General features: G+C 38.4%; 1 protein-coding gene across 6 annotated transcripts in view; it reads left to right on the forward strand.

Moving 5' to 3' along the window:
- The window catches only part of LPP (LIM domain containing preferred translocation partner in lipoma), a 688,443-nt gene that overhangs the window by 572,754 nt on the left and 91,404 nt on the right, over window positions 1–24,285 (forward strand). For all 6 annotated transcript variants that reach the window (XR_009540714.1, XR_009540715.1, XR_009540717.1 and 3 more), the window contains exon 9: window positions 3,445–3,614. Coding sequence is in view for 3 of the 6 variants with exons in the window: in XM_060150264.1 (XP_060006247.1) it covers window positions 3,445–3,614 (170 nt within the window). In the remaining 3 variants the exon portion in view is untranslated. The remainder of the gene's footprint in view (window positions 1–3,444; window positions 3,615–24,285) is intronic.

Raw genomic sequence — 24,285 nt, forward strand, 5'->3', positions numbered from 1 at the left:
AAGAATAGGAAAAATACGGGAGGCAGCAAGCTGGTCATGTCTGGGTCCAGCATATTAGCCTGACCCACTCTGGAAGAACATTCTCCAAAATATAAAGGAAAAGATTGTTCCTTGTGAACACAGTCCATCTGCTTTCATAGCTGAGAGGACAAAACCTTGTTGTCCCACCACCAAGCCACTGCAGAGTGTCTGGATCCAGGAAACCCAGCCACTCATCCACTATGTGGAAAAACTAGAATGTTTTTTTCTCTGCCATCCCCACCTGTCAAAGTTCCATCCTTTAAGGTTGGACTTAAATGCCTCTTTCTCCACAAAACCTTTCCTGAGCCGTCTCAAGTGTGATGTTCCTCCCGCATCTCCAGAGCACTTTCTCAGATGACACCACATTTTGTCATGTGACTGTAGGATGTTATATAGTCTCATAATTGATGTGAAAGGCACTGACGTCGCCTAATTCATTTCTGGGTATCATACAGATTACAGTACTGGGCAAAGAGTAGATACCTGGGGAATGCCTGTTGAATACAATGAGAATTCCAAAGCTTAGCTTTTCATCCTGCCCTTTAGGGCTCTGCTCCAACCTTTCCCTTTAATCAGTGATTGAAATTTTCTCCTAGATCCTCATGGGTAGCTCTCAAACTCTCCATAAACCATGTAGACTCAGCCTCCTGGATTCCAGATATTACACATTGGGCAGCCATGGTCTGGAATCATAATTGCTACCTCTACCTGTCTCATCGACCACCATGACCAATAGTCAATCACATTTGGCCAGAACAAATTTTTTCGAAAGTGTGGTCCACAGATCGCTGGTAGTCCCTGATGGAGTATCAAGGAGTCCAGTTTGGTGTCTAGAAAAGGAAAGAGTAATAAATAATTATTTTGTTGACTTGCATTTAATGAATCTGAATTGTAAAACTACAATATTCACAGGAATCCAATATGCTCTTAATGAATCATCACATCTTAAAGATTGCATATGTACCACCAAACCTATGTTGATCGGTGTTGTTTATCCAATGTTCAGTAACATTGCCATTAAGCTCACAGTATTTTCATGTCATTAGTATGTTTTTTTTCTACTGCTGCGAAACCTACAATTTTTTTTATCATTACTATATTACCCTATTTCTTCAGTTCGCCAAAATAGATCAGTGATTTGAATATGATTCTTTGAAAGTAGAAAAAATAGTAATAAAGATAATCCCATAAATACCACTTTAGATTAATATTACAAATGTAAACATTAGTGAAGACAATTCAGTATAAATATTGGAAATGAATCTATATACACTGGGATGAATGTGATTATTTTGCACAAGCAGTTGAAAAAGAAAATTTGGAATGCTGTGATGATGATGATGTAATTTTTTAAATTATATTTTATGGATCGGTGATCCATTCGCCTATACTTTATGGCTTGGTGATCCATTCGCCTGTAATTCCCAATATGTTCTTTGTAGTGAAATGTTGTCAGATAGTGACATGAAGCTCTCAGACTTTTAGCATCCTTTTCAAACATAGTATAGTGAACTTTCTAGTAAATCAATGTGTTTTTTTCTGAATAATCACAAAATAGTGCCATATGAAAATCCTAATTTTGATACTAAAGGCAATGAGAGTCTAAAATTTTAAAGCACGTTTCTAAGGTTGTACATCTTTTACTAAAAAACAGACACAAGTTCACTCTTGGATAGAAGTTTGTAAATCAAGCCACAAAGTTTATTACAAACATTTATTTTATAAAAGTTTATCAAATGTCAAGAATATGATGTCAAGACTTAATAAAAATATCAACTATGGTGGAAGTGGCTCAGTTTCCAAAAGTTTGACTCTTTCTTCAGCGCTTGATATTTCTCTTTCTTAAGGGGGGAAATGTTCTATAGTTTGGGCTATATTTTAAAGATGCATTCAAATTCTGCAACAAGATGTACAGAAATACTTTCCAGGGCCAGTGCAAGAGAGGATTAGAAACACATTTGCCTCTTTTCTCCCAAGTTGAAACATTTAAACCTCCTCCCTTCTAGGTGTGAAATAGTCGTCAATCCAATGTGATGGAGGGCTGAAGGCAGCCTTTAGTGAGAAATCTCTCCATAGTGTCAACTCTGTGTTCAATCCTGATACACAGAACTAGGCAGAAGCAAGACAGCAGAATGGTTAGGACCATCGACACTGAAGCTAGACTGCTTGGGCTAGAAGGTAGTCAACCACTTATGTAACCCAGTTTCTTCACCTATAAAATAGGGATACTAATAGTACTTGTCACATAGGTTGTTGTGAATATGAAATGAGTTAATATACGTAAAGCACATAGACAATGCCTGACCCACAGGAAGCACTAGTTTTGCTAAAGCTTATCTGTAACAGCCTGCCGATTCCTGCTGATGTTCCCAGTGACTTGTAATTACTTGTTAGAACTTTTTACCTTCGTAGAAATAAAGAATAAGAAGGGAAACTGAATGCGGCTCTGACCTCTGGCTCAAGATTCCCATGGTGAAGCCAGCTATGGATACAGACTGCAGCCAGCACAATGCCTCTCAATGACATAAATTTTTTTTTTTGTAAATTACATGTTAATGTTATTATTCAAATTTTAATGCAGTTTTTTTTTAACCTAAACACAGTGTCCATATGTGGTCAGAAGCCCCACAAATCAATTTAATCATGCTGAAAATTTGCAGAACACTGGGCTGGACAGGGACAACCTAGGCCATGAGGGACTCAAAATCCTACAGTCTGTGGAACTGTTGCATGATTAAGGGATATTCAAACTATAAACAGACTTGGGGGCAATGCTGATCTGTAATATCTTAAAGGGTGTCAAGTGGAAGTGATGAGACTTATTTCTTGAGGCCCTAAAGGACAGAACTGGGACTATTGGGTAACAGAATGAGGAGGCATTCCGGCTCAATACGAGAACACTTTCTAGCCGTCAGCGCTATCTGGAAATAAAAGGGACTGCTTTTTTATCTGCCTGTCACTGAGGGCTGGATGCAGAGGTTTTGCAAGCCAGGCTTTTGTGGAAGGAGTTGAAGTTTGAGTTTGGACCCAGTTCCCTCACAGTCTAGCTGGACACATAGTCTGTCCAAGGAGAAAGACTCTTCTAGATTATGCCTTCCACTCCTACCATCCTGACTCATGTTCCTCTTAATTTGTGTGTGAGATTAGAGGCAGAGCACTGGCCTCAACATCAGGAGACCTGAGATCTACTCAGTCGCTCTCCGTGGGACCTTGGCTGTGAGGGTCAACTTCTCAACTGATTCGTAAAATCCCCGTCATGCTGGCCTCATGGGGGCTGTAGCGGTCATCCTGCCTCATGATGGTGATGGCGGCGGTGGTGATCCCACCTGCTGTTGACATTACAGATGTGCTGTCCCCACCACGCATTGTCTTCTTCAGAAGGACTGAAGGTGTTCTGAACAGTCAACCCCTTTTTTCTTTCAGGCCGCTGTGCTCGCTGTGGGGAAAATGTAGTAGGGGAAGGTACAGGATGCACTGCCATGGATCAGGTCTTCCACGTGGATTGTTTTACCTGCATCGTCTGTAACAACAAGCTCCGAGGGCAGCCCTTCTATGCGGTGGAGAAGAAAGCCTACTGTGAGCCCTGCTACATCGTAAGTTCAGATTTGGTCCTCAGGTACTTTACAAAGATGACTTTGTTGGCAAAATGCCAGTCACTCTAGCTCAAACGTAGCCATCAGATCTTTGCTTCTCATCAGATTTCAAAATATGCCTGTGTGTAAATTGGTATATCTTAATTTTTATCCATATGCCCCCTGTTCATATGAGGTCAAAGGGTGCATTAGATGGGGCTACCATTCAATTAGTGGCCTGCCAGAAAGATCATCTCCCTGTGGCTTACAAGCATATATGTACAAGCTAACACGTTGCCCCTTAAAGCATCAGAAGGTTTCCCAAGTAGCAGAGTCCCACCACTTCTTATTAGATCTCACTCCGTATTTGATGTCGTATTTGTAGAGAAACGTTGCACGGCCTTGGGACTTGTGAGTGGTCTTTCAAACTCCTGGGTCCTTTGAATCACCTTTTTTCTACCCAGAATTTCTCTTACCTGTCATACTCAGCAGGTTTTCATGATGCAGTTAGAGAAACTATTATAGAGTACCTTAAAGGGAAATAAATAGTCATGCTGACTGAGCTAATAATTGTCTCCTTTTTTTAAATACACAACTATATTTTAATAACATAGCTGGGTGACTAAAAAATACTCATAGTCACATTATCTTAGCTGTTTGTCAGGCTACTTCAATCTACACGTTAAGCTATCTTCTGATAGAGCAGTTTGGTAAAAGAACATAATTTTTTTTAATCTAAAGTAAATTTCCTTTCTATCCTTCTACACGATTTTATCTCTCTGTTGAACACTTGTTAGTGGAAAAAGTAGTGCTTTTTTGCAAACCCACACAAGAGGCGTGATTTGGCCCTCAGCACCCCTGGCATTCCAACGTAAGAGAAATCTTGGGTGCGAGGTATTGGAAGTTATACACATAGCTTTGCAGAGCCCCGAGGTTCAGGTTTATTGCAGAAGTTTCTGGCCTCACTGGGATTTTCCCATAACCTGAAAGCGCAAACTCATTGCAGCCCTGGAATCTGTAGCATTGATCTGAAATTTCTTCAAGATTAAGATCTTGCAGGATTAAATATTGTTTTGCATCTCTTAAGTTCAATTTTATTTCATTTTCCTCCCCAAGGGCAACTTGGCCACATATAACATCATTATAGTACCACACAATGTTGGAGCTGGAAAAAAAAAGCTTAAGATCATTTGTCTAACTCCTCTCTTGAGAAGTGAGAATACAGGGACTTCCCTGGTGGCACAGTGGTTAAGAATCCGCCTGCCAATGCAGGAGACATGGGTTCGAGGCCTGGTGCAGGAAGATCCCACATGCCGCGGAGCAGCTAAGCCCGTGTGCCACAACTACTGAGCCTGCTCTCTAGAGCACGCGAGCCACAACTGCTGAGCCAATGCGCCACAACTGCTGAAGCCCGCATGCCTGGAGCCTGTGCTCCTCAACAAAAAAAGCCACCACAATGAGAAGCCTGCACACTGCAACGAAGAGTAGCCCCCGCTCGCTGCAACTAGAGAAAGCCTGCATGCAGCAACAAAGACCCAATGCAGGCAAAAATGAATAAATAAATTTATAAAAAAAAAAAAAGAAGTGAGAATACACAGAGAGGAAGAAAATGACTTATTTTATTAGTGTCAAAGCCAGGATTAAATTCAGGTGGTCACGCTAGTCTCGTATTTGGTGCAGACACCGCAAAGCTTTAGTTCATCCAGAACATAAACACACCACGAGGCTTTAGTTTATCCAGAACATAAACACAAACACAGTGATATCCCGTTGCTTTGGAAGGGACAATTACATATCAGGGAAAGTCTAGTGGACAAAAGTATGCCTCTTTAGGAAGTAAAAATGTTTCAAATATCACTCTTAGAAATCTTTGTTGAATGAGAAAATTGCAAAATTCCCTGCCTTTGTAAACAGACTGTGTGGCTTGTCGTTCACACTGACCTAGGACCTCAGGGAATTTATTTATTACACTGAGCTCAGCAGAGCCTCGAGAAGCAACTATGACTGTTCGTCCATACACTAAGTGGCCACAGAATACACTGGTTTTTGTAATTCTTGTGTCTATTTTTCACCCTTTTTTTCCCATTTATTTTACTTTATTTTTTTTACATCTTTACTGGAGTATAATTGCTTTACAATGGTGTGTTAGTTTCTGCTTTATAACAAAGTGAATCAGCTATACATATACATATATCCCCATATCTCTTCCCTCTTGCATCTCCCTCCCTCCCACCCTCCCTATCCCACCCCTCCAGGCGGTCACAAAGCACCGAGCTGATCTCCCTGTGCTATGCGGCTGCTTCCCACTAGCTATCTACCTTACGTTTGGTAGTGTATATATGTCCATGCCTCTCTCGCTTTGTCACAGCTTACCCTTCCCCCTCCCCATATCCTCAAGTCCATTCTCTAGTAGGTCTGTGTCTTTATTCCTGTCTTACCCCTAGGTTCTTCATGACTTTTTTTTTTTTCTTAAATTCCATATATTTGTGTTAGCATACGGTATTTGTCTTTCTCTTTCTGACTTACTTCATTCTGTATGACAGACTCTAGGTCTATCCACCTCATTACAAATAGCTCAATTTTGTTTCTTTTTATGGCTGAGTAATATTCCATTGTATATATTTGCCACATCTTCTTTATCCATTCATCCAATGATGGACACTTAGGTTGTATCCATCTCCGGGCTATTGTAAATAGAGCTGCAATGAACATTTTGGTACATCACTCTTTTTGAATTTTGGTTTTCTCAGGGTATATGCCCAGTAGTGGGATTGCTGGGTCATATGGTAGTTCTATTTGTAGTTTTTTAAGGAACCTCCATACTGTTCTCCATAGTGGCTGTATCAATTCACATTCCCACCAGCAGTGCAAGAGGGTTCCCTTTTCTCCACACCCTCTCCAACATTTATTGTTTCTAGATTTTTTGATGATGGCCATTCTGATTGGTGTGAGATGATATCTCATTATAGTTTTGATTTGCATTTCTCTAATGATTAGTGATGTTGAGCATCCTTTCATGTGTTTGTTGGCAGTCTGTATATCTTCTTTGGAGAAATGTCTATTTAGGTCTTCTGCCCATTTTTGGATTGGGTCGTTTGTTTTTTTTGTGATTGAGCTGCATGAGCTGCTTATATATTTTGGAGATTAATCCTTTCTCAGTTGCTCCATTTGCAATGGGAGAAAAATATTTTCTCCCATTCTGAGAGTTGTCTCTTGGTCTTGTTCATGGTTTCCTTTGCTGTGCAAAAGCTTTGAAGTTTCATTAGGTCCCATTTGTTTATTTTTGTTTTTCTTTTAATTTCTCTAGAAGGTGGGTCATAAAGGATCTTGCTGTGATTTATATCATAGAGTGTTCTGCCTATGTTTTCCTCTAAGAGTTTGATAGTTTCTGGACTTAGATTTAGGTCTTTAATCCATTTTGAGCTTATTTTTGTGTATGGTGTTAGGGAACGATCTAAGCTTATACTTTTACATGTACCTGTCCAGTTTTCCCAGCACCACTTATTGAAGAGGCTGTCCTTTCTCCACTGTACATTCCTGCCTCCTTTATCAAAGATAAGGTGGCCATATGTGCGTGGGTTTATCTCTGGGCTTTCTATCCTGTTCCATTGATCTATCTTTCTGATTTTGTGCCAGTACCATACTGTCTTCATTCCTGTAGCTTTGTAGTATAGCCTGAAGTCAGGGAGCCTGATTCCTCCAGCTCTGTTTTTCGTTCTCAAGATTGCTTTGGCTATTCGGGGTCTTTTGCGTTTCCATACAAATTGTGAAATTTTTTGTTCTGGTTCTGTGAAAAATGCCAGTGGTAGTTTGATAGGGATTGCATTGAATCTGTACATTGCTTTGGGTAGTAGAGTCATTTTCACAATGTTGATTCTTCCAATCCAAGAACATGGTATATCTCTCCATCTATTTGTATCTTCCTTAATTTCTTTCATCAGTGTCTTATACTTTTCTGCATACAGGTCTTTTGTCTCCTTAGGTAGGTTTATTCCTAGATGTTTTATTCTTTTTGTTGCAATGGTAAATGGGAGTGTTTTCTTGATTTCACTTTCAGTTATTTCATCATTAGTGTATAGGAATGCCAGAGATTTCTGTGCATTAATTTTGTATCCTGCTACTTTACCAAATTCATTGATTAGCTCTAGTAGTTTTCCGGTAGCATCTTTAGGATTCTCTATGTATAGTATCATGTCATCTGCAAACAGTGACAGCTTTACTTCTTCTTTTCCGATTTGGATTCCTTTTATTTCTTTTTCTTCTCTGATTCCTGTGGGTAAAACTTCCAAAACTATGTTGAATAATAGTGGTGTGAGTAGGCAACCTTGTCTTGTTCCTGATCTTAGTGGAAATGGTTTCAGTTTTTCACCATTGAGGACAATGTTAGCTGTGGGCTTGTCATATATGGCCTTTATTATGATGAGGAAAGTTCCCTCTATGCCTACTTTCTGCAGGGTTTCTATCATAAATGGGTGTAAAATTTTTTCAAAAGCTTTCTCTGCATATATTGAGATGATCATATGGTTTTTCTCCTTCCATTTGTTAATATGGTGTACCACATTCATTGATTTCCACATATTGAAGAACCCTTGGATTCCTGGGATAAACCCCACTTGATCATGGTGTATGATCCTTTTACTGTGTTGTTGGATTCTGTTTGCTAGTATTTTGTTGAGGATTTTTGCATCTATGTTCATCAGTGATATCGGCCTGTAGTTTTTTTTTTCTTTGTGACATCTTTGTCAGGTTTTGGTATCAGGGTGATGGTGGCCTCGTAGAATGTGTTTGGGAGTGTTCCTCCCTCTACTATATTTTGGAAGAGTTTGAGAAGGATAGGTGTTAGCTCTTCTCTAAATATTGGATGGAATTCCTCTGTGAAGCCATCTGGTCCTGGGCTTTTGTGTGTTGGAAGATTTTTAATCACAGTTTCAATTTCAGTGCTTGTGATTGGACTGTTCATATTTTCTATTTCTTCCTGGTTCAGTCTCGGCAGGTTGTGCATTTCTAAGAATTTATCCATTTTTTTCCAGGTTGTCCATTTTATTGTCATAGAGTTGCTTGTAGTAATCTCTCATGATCCTTTGTATTTCTGCAATGTCAGTTGTTACTTCTCCTTTTTCATTTCTAATTCCATTGATTTGAGTCTTCTCCCTTTTTTTCTTGATGAGTCTGGCTAATGGTTTCTCAATTTTGTTTATCTTCTCAAAGAACCAGCTTTTAGTTTTATTGATCTTTGCTGTCGTTTCCTTCATTTCTTTTTGATTTATTTCTGATTTGATCTTTATGATTTCTTTCCTTCTGCTACCTTTGGGGTTATGTTGTTCTTCTTTCTCTAATTGCTCTAGGTGTAAGATTAGGTTGTTTATTTGAGATGTTTCTTGTTTCTTAAGGTAGGATTCTATTGCTATAAACTTCCCTTTAGAACTGCTTTTGCTGCATCCCATAGGTTTTGGGTCGTCATGTTTTCATTGTCATTTGTTTCTAGGTATTTTTTGATTTCCTCTTTGCTTTCTTCAGTGATCTCTTGGTTATTAAGTAGTGTATTGTTTAGCCTCCATGTGTTTGTATTTTTTACAGATTTTTTCCTGTAATTGATATCTAGTCTTATAACGTTGTGGTCAGAAAACATACTTGATACGATTTCAATTTTCTTAAATTTACCAAGGCTTGATTTGTGACCCAAGATATGATCTATCCTGGAGAATGTTCCATGAGCACTTGAGGAGAATGTGTATTCTGTTGTTTTTGGATGGAATGTCCTATAAATATCAATTACGTCCATCTTGTTTAATGTATCATTTAAAGCTTGTGTTTCCTTATTTATTTTCGTTTTGGATGATCTGTCCATTGGTGAAAGTGGGGTGTTAAAGTCCCCTACTATGAATGTGTTACTGTCGATTTCCCCTTTTATGGCTGTTAATATTTGCCTTATGTATTGAGGTACTCCTATGTTGGGTGCATAAATATTTACAATTGTTATATCTTCTTGGATCGATCCCTTGATCATTATGTAGTGTACTTCTTTGTCTCTTGTAATAGTCTTTATTTTAAAGTCTGTGTTGTCTGATATGAGAATTGGTACTCCAGCTTTCTTTTGATTTCCATTTGCATGGAATATCTTTTTCCATCCCCTCACTTTCAGTCTGTATGTGTCCCTAGGTCTGAAATGGGTCTCTTGTAGACAGCATATATACAGGTCTTGTTTTGGTGTCCATTCAGCCAGTCTATTTCTTTTGGTTGGAACATTTAATCCCTTCACATTTAAGGTAATTATTGATATATATGTTCCTATTCCCATTTTCTTAATTGTTTTGGGTTTGTTATTGTAGGTCTTTTCCTTCTCTTGTGTTTCCTCCCTAGAGAAGTTCCTTTAGCAGTTGTTGTAAAGCTGGTTTGGTGGTGCTGAATTCTCTTAGCTTTTGCTTATCTGTAAAGGTTTTAATTTCTCCATCAAATCTGAATGAGATCCTTGCTGGGTAGAATAATCTTGGTTGTAGGTTTTTCTCCTTCATCACTTTAAATATGTCCTGTCACTCCCTCTGGCTTGCAGAGTTTCTGCTGACAGATCAGCTGTTAACCTTATGGGGATTCCCTTGTGTGTTATTTGTTGTTTTTCCCTTGCTGCTTTTAATATTTTTTCTTTGTATTTAATTTTTGATAGTTTGATTAATAGGTGTCTTGGCACGTTTCTCCTTGGATTTATACTGTATGGGAGTCTCTGTGCTTCCTGGACTTGATTAACTATTTCCTTTCCCGTATTAGGGAAGTTTTCAACTATAATCTCTTCAAATATTTTCTCAGACCCTTTCTTTTTCTCTTCTTCCTCTGGAACCCCTCTAATTCGAATGTTGGTGCATTTAATGTTGTCCCAGAGGTCTCTGAGACTGTCCTCAGTTCTTTTCATTCTTTTTTCTTTATTCTGCTCTGCAGTAATTTCCACTATTTTATCTTCCAGGTCACTTATCCGTTCTTCTGCCTCAGTTATTCTGCTATTGATCCCTTCTAGAGAATTTTTAATTTCATTTATTGTGTTGTTTATCATTGTTTGTTTGCTCTTTAGTTCTTCTAGGTCCTTGTTAAACGTTTCTTATATTTTCTCTATTCTATTTCCAAGATTTTGGATCATCTTTACTCTCATTACTCTGAATTCTTTTTCAGGTAGACTGCCTATTTCCTCTTCATTTGTTAGGTCTGGTGGGTTTTTATCTTGCTCTTTCATCTGCTGTGTGTTTTTCTGTCTTCTCATTTTGCTTATCTTACTGTGTTTGGGGTCTCCTTTTTGCAGGCTGCAGGTTCGTAGTTCCCATTGTTTTTGGTGTCTGTCCCCAGTGGCTAAGGTTGGTTCAGTGGGTTGTGTAGGCTTCCTGGTGGAGGGGACTAGTGCCTGTGTTCTGGTGGATGAGGCTGGATCTTGTCTTTCTGGTGGGCAGGTCCACGTCTGGTGGTGTGTTTTGTGGTGTCTGTGGACTTACTATGATTTTAGGCAGCCTCTCTGCTAATGGATGGGGTTGTGTTCCTGTCTTGCTAGTTGTTTGGCATAGGGTGTCCAGCACTGTAGCTTGCTGGTCGTTGAGTGAAGCTGGGTGCTGGTGTTGAGATGGAGATCTCTGGGAGATTTTCTCCATTTGATATTACGTGGAGCTGGGAGGTCTCTTGCGGACCAGTGTCCTGAAGTTGGCTCTCCCACCTCAGGGGTACAGCCCTGATGCCTGGCTGGAGCACCAAGAGCCTTTCATCCACATGGCTCAGAATAAAAGGGAGTAAAAGTAGAAAGAAAGAATTAGTAGAAGAATGAATGAATGAAAGAAAGAAAGAAAGAAAGAAAGAAAGAAAGAAAGAAAGAAGAGAGAGAGAGGGAGGGAGGGAGGAAGGAAGAAAGAAAGAAAGAAAGGGAGAAAGAAAGAAAGAAAAGATAAAATAAGATAAAGTAAAATAAAATTATTAAAATAAAAATAATTATTAAGAAAATTTTTTTTAAGTAGAAAAAAACCAAAAAATGGACGGACAGAACCCTAGGACAAATGGTAAAAGCAAAGCTATACAGACAAAATCACACACAGAAGCATACACATACACCCTCACCAAAAGAGAAAAAGGAAAAAAAAAATATATATCTTTGCTCCCAAAATCCACCTCCTCAATTTGGGATGATTCGTTGTCTATTCAGGTATTCCACAGATGCAGGGTACATCAAGTTGATTGTGGAGATTTAATCTGCTGCTCCTGAGGCTGCTGGGAGAGATTTCCCTTTCTCTTCTTTGTTAGCACAGCTCCCGGGTTCACCTTTGGATTTGGACCCGCCTCTGCGTGTAGGTTGCCTGAGGGCGTCTGTTCTTCGCTCAGACAGGACGGGGTTAAAGGAGCCACTGATTTGGGGGCTCCAGCTCACTCAGGCTGCGGGGAGGGAGGGGTACAGATGCGGGGCGAGCCTGCAGCGGCAGAGGCGGCCGGCGTGACGTTGCCCCAGCCTGAGGCGTGCTGCATCACTGAATACTTTGACTCCTTGGGAAAGTTCCTTGATCTTCCTAAGCCTCAGTTTCCTCATATATATAATGGTGATGATGCTGGATTCTCCCCAGACTTGCAGATATGAAATGAGGCGGTCCTTGTAAAGCATACTTGTCTGGCTCAGGGAAGGCTAGTGGAATTAATGTTATTCTGAGATTAATTTTCATAAGATTTCTGGCCTGTTTAGCGTTTCTGAAAACCTTACATGTGTAGTGAGATGCATCGGGCTTGGGAAATCTCAGACTTAACCCCTCTCTCATTTTTAAAAGCTTTGCTTGCTCTCCTGAGGGTATAGTAAAACTTAAGAAAGTCTAAGCTGGCTAATTATGAGCTTGTACGGTGTCGTGGGCTGAGGTTTCCATCTCCATTCCAGGCGGAGCAGCTCAGTGATTCTTTAGGATGTGTTTCCTTAGGCCTTGGTTACCTGTTACTATACGGTGCTCGCGACAAGACGCACTATCTGAGTGATATTTAATCACATCCTTGGAAGAAGTGGGTGAATTCAAATAATGGAAATTCTTACCATGCTTTTTGACTTCACTCCCTCTGAAGAAACTTTAATCAAGATTTTTCTTTAATGAGATCTATCCGTGGTGACTCTAAATGTAATTTAATTCTTATCAGAATTCAGTTAAGCTTTACTGAAAGACCTTTCCTTGTTCGATATTGATTTCAGAGTTCAGCACAGCCCTCAAGCCCTCAGATGGATGTTTTAGCATTTTAAGTTCTTCTGAACTTTCATGAGTCCAATAAGCTGCCACACGGAAAATGTAGAGTTCTCTTTTGGGGGAGGTTTGGGAAGCTGAGATAATAAAATGAAATAAGTTTGTTTTGAAAATAGAGTTTGTTTAAGGAGGACCCTAGGGCTGTATGTATCTCTCTTGGAACCAAAGCCCTTAGGATAGAGCAATGTCATTCATTCAAATTGCCTTTTGTTCCATTAGTGGAAACAAGATGTCTGAAAGACATCCTGTACAAAACAGAGAAAACTAAGCCCTGGGCTCAGTCTGTGCCTTTTTTTTTTTGGTTGATGGAATCAGAATATTGAAGATAGTGGTTTATTTAGTTAGTTATTTCTGTGTAAGGACCACCCTGTTTGATGCTCTGAGTTCAGGAAGGAGACCAGTCTAATATAAATTTAATTTATTCTTTCCTATGTTGGTTACTGATCAACTTAAGATCATATTTAAATTAAACATTTACATAATTTGGAGAGAGACTATACCAGTTATGGCTTTATCTTTGATTTAATGATTATTCATATTTTCCTATGATCTCTTGAATCCTTAATCCTTACATGTACATAGCTGTAGTAAAACAAATTTGGATTTAGTAAAGCATTGTAATTCTCTTTAATCATTTTATACATGCTTTCCTTTGTATTTTCTATTGATTGACTTAATGTAAATATGTATATAGCTTTCCATTGTTAATAATTTCCATTTTAGCTTTTTATCAGTTTAGTTTTACATTATGTTTACACACCACATTTTAAAACCATTGGCCACTAGGAAGATATTGGGTATTTTCCAAACTTTTAGTATTGTACATAATGTGCCTATAAATGAGTACAAATTTTTATGTTATTTTATTTTGAATTATGCTCTTAACATAAATCCTTTGATTTATGTTACCAAGCTTGCTTTATGACAATTTGGAGAACTTTTACTGGATTTACTTAAAAAGGTTTTTCCAATTTTCAGAACCATGAGCAATAATGAGACCAAATGTTAAACTATACCGTTTATACTACTGAAGAAGTTTGTTTACGTTTCTTTTGAACCGATTTTTAGTAGATGCATTATGTAACTGTTTTTAATTTGAGTTTTTATGATTAGCAAAATCAATGAGAAGCTTTTCTAATTTGATGATAGATCTATTAAAAGCTTGGTTTTGATTATTCTTATGGATTTGGATAAATGAACAAATTAAAATTAAGAGCGCTAAGCTTCCTTGGGAAGGAAAGTGATGTAAATAGAATACATTGGTTCTAGTCCTTGCTTTCCTGGTGTGATGTTAGATAAGTCATTTAATTTCTGAGTACCAGTATCCTCATTTATTAAAGGGAGATATGAACTTCTTCCTTGTCTTCAAAGGGAAGGAATGAACAAGTGTCATACTTTGTACATCATGAAGAAATTGTTCACTAATATAAGGGCTTAATCTGATTAATAACATTATTCTCATTGCTTTTTCCCTTAGCTTAATCTGATAGAATTTAGAAATCCTCTATGTCTGGGGTAATTTCATAGCTGCAGTTGCTATGGACATACTGAAATAAATAGATGTCATAGAAAGAATAGGAGGACATATATGAGAAGAAGAGGTTCATGTTTTGCTCAAGAAGATTTTTGTGTTGGTATAGGCAGCAACCATGCCTCCCACTTACGTGTCCTTCTGCCCTTAATGAGACAGGTTTACTCATAAGTACAGATTTACAAAAGAATTGCTGTGTTCTCAGCATTGCCAAAGAGTCTGGGCCTAGAGACACGCTGCATCAGAGATTCTCAGAAAGTCTGTTTATGAAATGGCAGCCAAGGATCTTCCCCTAAACCAGGGCTCTTACTCAGAGTGGGTGAAATCCAACTCCTGACTCTCCAGCAGTGGAAGTTGGTACAGACATTTTTATTATAGTTACAATCCAAGCGATTAAAAGACCTCAGGAAATAGGAGGCCAACTCCACAGGAGACTAAACACTTGAAGTTTCCTGAATTTGACGCATTCGTGGCCAGCACACTAACAGCCATTTGCTCCCTCTGTCACTAAATGGCTACAGTCAAAACATTCTAACTTTTCAAGCTACACTAGGAGGTAGGTTTGTACCTCTGCAGTTATGGCCAGTGCTTTATGTGGGTATTAGGAAAGGACTTGGAGTTTGGACTAAACTTGAAAAATTCACATGAACTTCCCTCCTCCTCTTTTCTTAATTGCCCACCTCTGCTCTCTCATTTCCAAGGAGTGTTTCTCTCTCTCTCTCTCTCTTTCTCTCTCTCTCTCTCTCTCTCTCTCTCTCTCTCTCTCTCACACACACACACACACACACACACACACACACACACACACACACGGGTGCACACACACACACACACTTTCTAATTAATGTTATGTCATCATCCCACAAGCACTCACCCAGGAAAGAGAAAAGTGCTTCAAGCAAGAAGAGAATTTGTCAAGTATGCTCTTGAGAGATTTAACCATGCTAACTACTATGAATAATTATCTCTTCCGTTTGTACAGCCCCTTACATTTTACAGTGCTCCTGAGTCTGTATTACTGCACCTTACCATACCTATTAGAATCTTGTGAAACAGACAAGGGGAAGATTATTAGTCCCATTTACAGTGGCTTTGATATTTTCAAAGTAAAAGACAAAAATGAAGACTAGGGAACAGATTTAACTTGCATTTTATGGCTGGATCCATACTGCCACCCTGAAACTAGTGTTCAGCTTCCTAAAAATGTGCAGATACTGACAGCCGCCTAGGATTGTAGCCTTCGATTCCCATGATTTTCATCGATGAACACATGAGTCGTGCCTTCCAGTATTACAGAACCTGAAAGGCTGAACTTCTACCAACGTAAAACCATAGCCCTGTCTTTTCTTGAGCATTTACTTTTTGCTGTCTTTGAAATGCCTCAGTTCTTAAGACAAAAGCCTCTTTTTATAGTTAAAAATAAAATAGGAATAACTAACGTTTTTTGTGGTGCTTTAACTTTTACAAAGCACTTTTCTTTTATCTCATGTCACTCTCTCGTGATCTTAGAAAATAGGTACAGTTATTATTGCCTTCATTTCCAGTAGTAAGAAACTGAGTTTTAGAAAAAATCAGCTTGCTCAGTTTCACAGAGCATGAGTGTCAGATCCAGGACTTGACCCTGGCTTTTGATTCTCAAGTCCAGCTCTTTCCACATATCCAGCAAATCACTGAAAATCTCATTTGTTATTACTAGATTTCTTTTTTCCTATTAATCTTTTCTCTATTACCATATTGAGCTCAGAATATATTTTCTTATGGTAGTATAGTAACTCTTTAAAAAAAATGAAAACTCAGTTTCTAATTATTACATGCTTATTAGAGAAAAAATAGAAAATACTTTAGAAGGTATGTAGCTCTCCCGTCTAAATATTATAACAGTTTACTCTTTACCACATATTCCTTTTCTATTTCAGTGTACCTCTGTATGGATATATGCTTATAAATATAATCACACATCTGTATAAATGTTTACACACATACACAAACACAATGAGGTCATGCTATTCATATGAATTAATAACTTGCTTTTATTACTTAATAGTATATCAAACTTTGCCTTCTACAGAAATAGTTTCTTTTAAATATTACATGGACACTCAAAAAGAATGTGTATTATGTACATGCCCTTTCTGAAAAAGTGACTCAAAGAAATATTCCAGCAGACAAATAAGTTAATCAAAAAGTGGGGCGGGGGCTTCCCTGGTGGCGCAGTGGTTGAGAGTCCACCTGCCGATGCAGGGGACACGGGTTCGTGCCCTGGTTCGGGAAGATCCCACATGCCGCGGAGCGGCTAGGCCCATGAGCCATGGCCGCTGAGCCTGCGCATCCGGAGCCTGTGCTCCGCAACGGAAGAGACCACAACAGTGAGAGGCCCGCGTACCGCAAAAAAAAAAAAAAATTGTGTGGGAAATCCAGAGCAAATAAATTGGTGATAAGCCATGAACCAATAAAACTAATAGGTAAAAATAAGGAGATATGGGGATATATGTATACATATAGCTGATTCACTTTGTTATACAGCAGAAACTAACACAACATTGTAAAGCAATTATACTCCAATAAAGATGTTAAATAAAGAGATAGGAAAAGATGTAATGGCAAATTCAGACCAAAAGAAAATAATATTAATTACCTACTAACTATAATATTAAAAGCAGACAGGAATTCCCTGGTGGCCAGTGATTAAAACTCCATGCTTCCACTTCAGGGGGCTTGGGTTCGAACCCTGGTGGGGGAACTAAGATCCCACAGGCCATGCAGCACAGCCAAATAAAAAAAAGAGAGAGAGAGAAAAATATAGCAGACAAAATACAATTTAGGACAAAACTATCAAGCCAAAGAAAATTATTTTATTGATAAATGTCACAGTTTCCAAAGAATAGCTCTGAGTCTTTCTTCATTAAATAGCATTATGTTGAAATATATGATATAAAAATATTGATGAAATATGAAATGAAAATTGTAAAACCATAGTCTTTATAAAACTGTAACACATTTCTTGCAGTCTCTGACAAACCAATTATAGAAGTTGAATAATATGATTAATATGATTAATATAATCTCTTTGGTCCATACAACCAAAGAGATTATATCTTTACAAATCTTTATGGAAGATTTAGAAAAGCATCATAAGATAGTCTGAAAGGAAAATGTAGACAGTTCCTACTTTGGCAGGCAGAGTTGTACATATGTTATAGTAAGACAAGAAATCTATAAAAGGATAAACAAACACACTCTTGGGTTAAAAAATTCTTAGAAAGTAGTGATAATGATAACACCGTATGACAGGAGGATGAGATGCAGCCAAACTTGAATTCCAAGTAAAGTTAGAATCATTAATTGCAACAAGAGTGCAAATATATGAACGTAAAAAGCTAGAAAAGGACAACAAAATCAACCCACAGGGAGAAGGGATTAGTTTAAAATAAAGGCAGTTATTGATACATGGAAAAATACTGAATTTTCAGGTCCAGGAGGTGATTCTTTGAAAAGCACAATAAAATAAACATCCAGTGAAGATAATCAAGAAAAAAAGGGAGAAACAAAATTTACAGAAAATTAGGAATGAAAAAAGAAGCTTTTAGCATAGGTATAGAAGACATATAAAAATGATTGCACTTAAAATTTTATGTAAAAGAGGCTATTTTCTGTGCATATCTAAATACAGGGGAAGAAAACTTAAATAACCTGATAAACATGGGTGAAATGCAGAGCTACCACCTGAGAAAGAACCAAGAAATTTCACTAACAGGATTTTTCAGATCTTTGAGGAACAACTGATTCCTGTGCTATTTCAACTTTCAGAGCTTAGTAAGAGAAGATAAGCTTCCCAAATCATCTTGTAAAGCTAGCCTGACCCCGAATAATAATACCTAACCTAGGTTGCCCCCCAAAGAACACTCTATGCGAATCAAACTTTCACAAATGCAGAAATCCTAAGTGAAATATTAGCAAATTGAATGCCACATAATAAAACAACCCAGGTTATTCCATGATTCCAATGTTAGAATAGTATCAGGAATCTTTTAACATAATTCATTGTATTGATATATCAAATTTTTAAAAACTAGATAATCATCTCCATAGATGCCAAAAGGGTATTTAATGAAATTTGTCACACGTTCTTGTTTAAAAACAGAAACAATTGCAGTAACTCAGAATGAGCTCTAAGTAAAATAGAAGAAAAAAGATGTATAATTTCAATAGGATAAAATAAACCAATAGTGAGCCTTCTTCCTAGATTTTCCTAGATATGCACAGAATCCCTGCTATTATATCAATATTATTCTTAGCATTCTAGTCTTTGTAATGGAAATTTAGAAACAAAGGATAAATATATATTCTATATATGACTTTTTCTTTGTTTTATATGTATTTCAATTACATAATATTTGTAACACAGATAAAGATAAAAAACATAATAAGATGAAATTCCATGTATCCATTATCCAATTTAAGAAATAAAATATTAGAAATTCGGTTGAAATCCCTTAGGTTCTTGTCCCTAATCACATTCTCAAGACTCCTGTACAGAGGTAGCTACTATGCTAAATTGTTTTTTTTGTCATATCCATGCATTTCTTTGTAGTTTTACTACATATCTCTAAAATATATATTTATACCTATAAATATATATAATATATAAATATATATATATGTAGTATTGTTCGTGTACAGTGTTTCTTAATTTTAAATGAATGGCATTGTATCATGCCTATTTTTCTGAGATTTTTTACTCAAAATTATAAGACTAGGATGTACAAATGTTTACAGATGATAAGATTATTGTTTAAGAAAATCTGAGAAAACCTAAAGTATTAGAATAAGAGAAGTTTAGTAACATACCAACATTAAAATCAGGAATTTAAGTTTAGAAAATATAACAGGGGAAAAAAGTCCCTATACAGAAGTTACAAAAAATATAAAACACCTAGGTAAACCTTTCAAAGTGTAAATGATCTAAGTGAAGAATGCTACAAAATTTTACAGGGATGATTAACTCATGAGCAAAATGATTTGGGGATTGAATATGCTTTGGAAAGCACCTCTCACTAACAGGCATTTATATCAGCACCTTGTAATTATACAACAGCACAGCTTTCAGTGGGAGAAGAATAGTTACTGCACTGTCCTCTGCTAATGGTTTTTATTTAGCCCTTTTCCCCAGATAGCCCCCAGTCCTTTGCTGATTTGCATTACTGCCCACCACATCCCTGCAGGCTTCAAGGCAGTCCTTGATAAGGGTAGTAAAGCTCACACCTGTAGGTAGACCTCCCAGAATAAGAAAGACGTAGCTGAACAAAACCTTTTCCTCCAGTTCCTATCCCAAACTATATTCATTTCTGTTGTCATAGAATTAGAATGCTTTTTTAAGGGCCAGGAGGAACCCAAGAACGTCATTTTCATAGCCAAGAAAACCTAAAGCCCAAGAAAGCTGACTGATTTGCCTGAGGTTATATGGTTTATTAATGTCAGGGGCAGGAATAGAAACCATGAGCCTTGATGCCTTCAAAGAACTGCTTTCTTTGTGACTGACATGAAGAGATTTAACCATATGTGGCTACAGGCCCCGGAGAAACATCCCTAGAAAATGTTGGTTGTGTAAATTTTGGTTGGAGAGTTTAGAAATAGGACAGCATTTGCTTCAGCCCCAACCAAGATGGAGAGTCTCAGATTTCCAGGTTAAATGCCTCTGCAACTTTATGCTAGAACCTTCCCACTGGCCTAGTTTGTTTATTTTTAAATCAAGCATGAACTCACCGCTCGGTGTTTGGCAGAGTTTGGATGAATGTCAGCATCAGGCCACTGTAATAATGGTTTAAGATTATTTAATCCTATTACTTATATACTTCATTAGGCTGAGTGAATTGTTGGCAGTGGTTCAGTAAACTTCCTACTTTAGAGATAAAAGGATGGAAAGAAAATAGGGAAGGAGTCTGTTCCTCGTTTTCTTTCACATTTATCTTATATGTCTTAAAGGATAAAGGAATGATAATTACCCAGCTACAGCTTGGAATCTGTGTTAGTAGGGTCTTCTGAACTACTCCATACCCTCAGAAGAGAAAAATGAAATAACATTTTCAATTGGCAGAAAAAGGATTTGGGCAGAGGGGAGAGAGAGACAGAGACAGAGACAGAGAGACAGAGAGAGAGAGAGAGAGAGAGAGAGAGTTTATGCTTTCAAATTGATCTTAAAAATAAACCTGAAAATAAGTTCAAGAGTCCTAGGTAAGATATCAGCCTTTCACTTAGGGGACCTGATGTGAAGCAGCAAATGAGAAAGGATATGGAATTTAAAGTCAGACCTCACCGACACCCAGCTTGGCCAGCTACTATGCTGCATTCACCTCATCTCTTTTTTAGCTTAAATTTCCTCACAAATAGAATGAAAGTGGTATTTCTTACCTCAGTGGCTAAGTGAGAGTTCAAAGAGGTTGACAGGGCTGAATAAAGCTCAAGGTATAGGGGCTTTGAGTAGTAAATAACTGCACAGATGAAGCCTCGGGGGCACACCTACAAAACCTGCAAAGGAGAAGTTTGCCTAACTTGCATCACCAAAGGACGGTTATTCGCCATCATTTCAATTTCTGCAATGTTACCTGCACACTGCTAGTTTGAGAGCTCCAGGAGTCTGAGGGGCAGTGGCCAGTCACGAGACTCTGGAAACTTGGTTTCTCCAAACGTGTCAGAGGTCACCTGCTTTGGAATCACCCTGAAGTCCTCATTAAAAATAAAATTCTGGACCACTCCCCAGAATCCCTGCACAGCCAGCCAGGAAATTAGCATCTTTTACAAGGCTCTGAGGAGAGATTCTTAGGCATGCTCCGGTTTGAGATCCACGTGCCTGTACCTCCAGCCCCAGTTTCTGTAAGAACTAGTCCCCCAAATACTTCACTTTTACCCCCATCTCTCTCCTACACATTCCTTTCGAACACTTGACCAAACTGGACACTTCTCCCAGACATTGCTGTCTTAGCCTTCTCTCTCTGTGCCCAGACTGCTGTCTGTCTTGTACCTTTCTTCGTCTCCATCATTTGAAAATCTGTGTCATCCAACCTTAAAAAGCTTTCCTGGAACTTCCCCAAATAGGTGTGGCCTTTCCTGAACATGCAAGGCTCTTGTTTCTCCTGCTCTTACAGGACTTAACCCTCTACAACTGGTGTTATAGTCATTTGAGACTCTGGCACATTTCCTTACTGATTTGAAATCCTTAGAGAGAAGAGTGTGTGTGTGTGTGTGTGTGTGTGTGTGTGTGTTAGGGTCGGGGGTTATCAGATTTTATTCATTTCTTTCTTTTCCGTAGTTCTTGTCCCAACATGTGAGCCTATGGCTGCTCTGATATTTATTTGGGATGAGAGGGGCTGGAGAGGGACTGGGTTTCCCTCTAGATCACAGTATCTGCTGAGAGAGTCTTTGACCATTTGCCCTTTGCTATACCTTGGATTTGGAACTCTATGTGTGTATAAGAAGCAAAGAAGGGAACTTGGCTCCCAGAGCCTGGGAGCAGTCACTGTTGAAATGTAAATGTAAAAGATTGAAAGGAGGGATGTGAGAGTGAAGCCAGCTGTCTTGCTTCCAGCTGTAGAATCTTCATATGAGCTACCGTACTCAAGGTCAAACACACAGGCCCGATGAAAATTGCCGGGGAGTTAGGGTGGAGGTTCTCTGATGTTCTCATGACTTTGAATGGGACATGGTAATTATCTCCCACAGCCTGGCTTACTTAAAAAAAGAAAAAAAAAATTTGCTTTCTGAACCTCTCTTTTACTCACCTCCCTGCAGAGTCAGGGGATGCCAGGTGAGGTTAGCATCATCTTTATAGCAAGGCAGGTACTCTTTTTGAGCCCTTCGTAGTGACAAGGGCCTGGTATATCTGGTATACCTGATAGGTCTTCTTTTAACTTGAAGATTATTTAATAATTCAGTCTCCTACATTTACAATACAGGAAAATAGGATGCCAGGAGAGGGGAGAAGACTTGCTTGGGATGTCATGAATGCATAGATGCACTGAGAACTCTAAGAAATCTGAAGATCGCAAATGCACATATGTGATGAGTTTTTAAATTGTATCAGTTATCTTGGATCATAAACATCTTCCACAGAAGTTACTTTTACTTTATGGGCTCTTTAATAATGCTAAAAGATATTTGAGGCAATTTATATCAGTAAAGCCATTGGGACACATTAGTTAAAATAAAAGTGAACCTTCTAAAATGTATCCCTAAAAAAGTGGAAGTTTATATTTTTATTCTAGTTTAGGCAAAAATTCTAAGTAAATTCTATTATAAAAGCATAACCAATAGACAAATAATTTTTCCATAAAGTAGATAGCACTGAATGTGCTGGGGCCTCAGAGGAAAGAACTAAGGGAAGGGAGTAGAGATATTTGGGGGAAAAAGGAGGAATTCAACAAGAACATCTTCGTGGAGGAAGAGACCAGTACCAGTGTGTCACATGGTAAATCTTAGTTTCTTCTAATACCACATATTTATTCTTTTCCTACCCTGACAGGTTAATGAGAACTGTTACTATTCCTTTTTCCAAATTAACAAAATCAAGGCGTAAAAAACCAAGAGCTTTGGAAATTAGGAATTAGCATAGGATTAGAGCAGAACTTCGAGCTCCTGCATTCTAAATCTTAGCCTCTACCTTTCTCTTAAATAAATTCAAGTTAACAGATGGCTTGTCATCAGATAGGTCTTCTTTTAATCAACGAGGATTTTTTTTTTCTCTCTTTTTTTTACAGCCCTCAGGTCCCAGTTTGGTTACCGCTGTTTTGAGAATCCTTCCCTGTGTCCTTCCAGCTGAAGATAAGCACTTCCTCCTCTGACTCCCCAGAGCTTTTATCTATACCTTTGTTTTAATCGTACACCTTTGTCTTAACCTTACATTAGGCAGACAGTCTCACCCACATGTATAGAGACTGTGAGCTCCTTAAGAAGCAGGCTCATTTTTTCCTGTTCTTCTTTGTGTCTCTTTCCTATTCATGCCCAAACCTTACTCCACATCTTCCAAAATAGTGCCCAAAGCAATACCTCTCACCCTGGCAGGTATTTAGTACTTATTTTTTTTTTAATGAATGACTTAGTCTGTTCAGGTTGTTATAACAAAATACCACAGACTGTGTGTCTTAAACAATAGAAATTTCTCACAATTCTAGAGCCTGGAAATCAAAGATCAAGGTGCCAGCATGGTGGGTTTCTGGTATGAGACCTCTTCCTGGCTTGTAGAACGTCGACTTCTCACTATGCCCTCACATGCCAGGGAGAAAGAAAGAGAGTGCAAGCTCTCTGGTGTCTGCTTTTATAAGGGCACTAATCCCATCATGAGGACCCCACCCTCTTACCTCATCTAAACCTAATTGTCTCCCAAACGCCCCATCTGCAAATACTATCACATTGTGAGTTAGGGCTTGGACGTGAATTTTAGGAGGAAACAATTCAGTCCATAACAGTGAACTACACCTTTTGGCCATAGGTCTGTAAATGCATTATTGGTCGTGGTTGATGGAGTGGTGATTAGAATATTCCGTGTTTCTAGATATAGATGCTACATACTGAGATATTTAACAGGTATTTGCGTATCCTGTTGCCTTTAAAGAATGTTGGTGGACCCTCAGTAGGACCCTATTAATGTCTAAAACACCATATAGCTCTGCTGCATTTTCCTTTAAGGTTACACTTTTACCCACTAGATCTTACCTCATTTTTTAGACCAGAGAAAAGAGAAAAACTTGGTTCTTTGGAGAGTTGCTGTGCATTCCTATTAGATCATTAGGAAATTGGCACAAGCGGCAGGAAGCCAAACTGGCCTGTGTCTGGCCAGGCAGTGTCTGCAGGTCATTCCAGAAAAGCTGCCAGAATAACGATGTGTTCTCCAATACAGTGCTTTTTGTCAAAGTCTCTTTTGGAATTAACTCCTCAG

The sequence above is a fragment of the Lagenorhynchus albirostris genome, chromosome 5 (assembly GCF_949774975.1).
Source record: "Lagenorhynchus albirostris chromosome 5, mLagAlb1.1, whole genome shotgun sequence".
In the NCBI taxonomy this organism is placed as follows: domain Eukaryota; kingdom Metazoa; phylum Chordata; class Mammalia; order Artiodactyla; family Delphinidae; genus Lagenorhynchus; species Lagenorhynchus albirostris.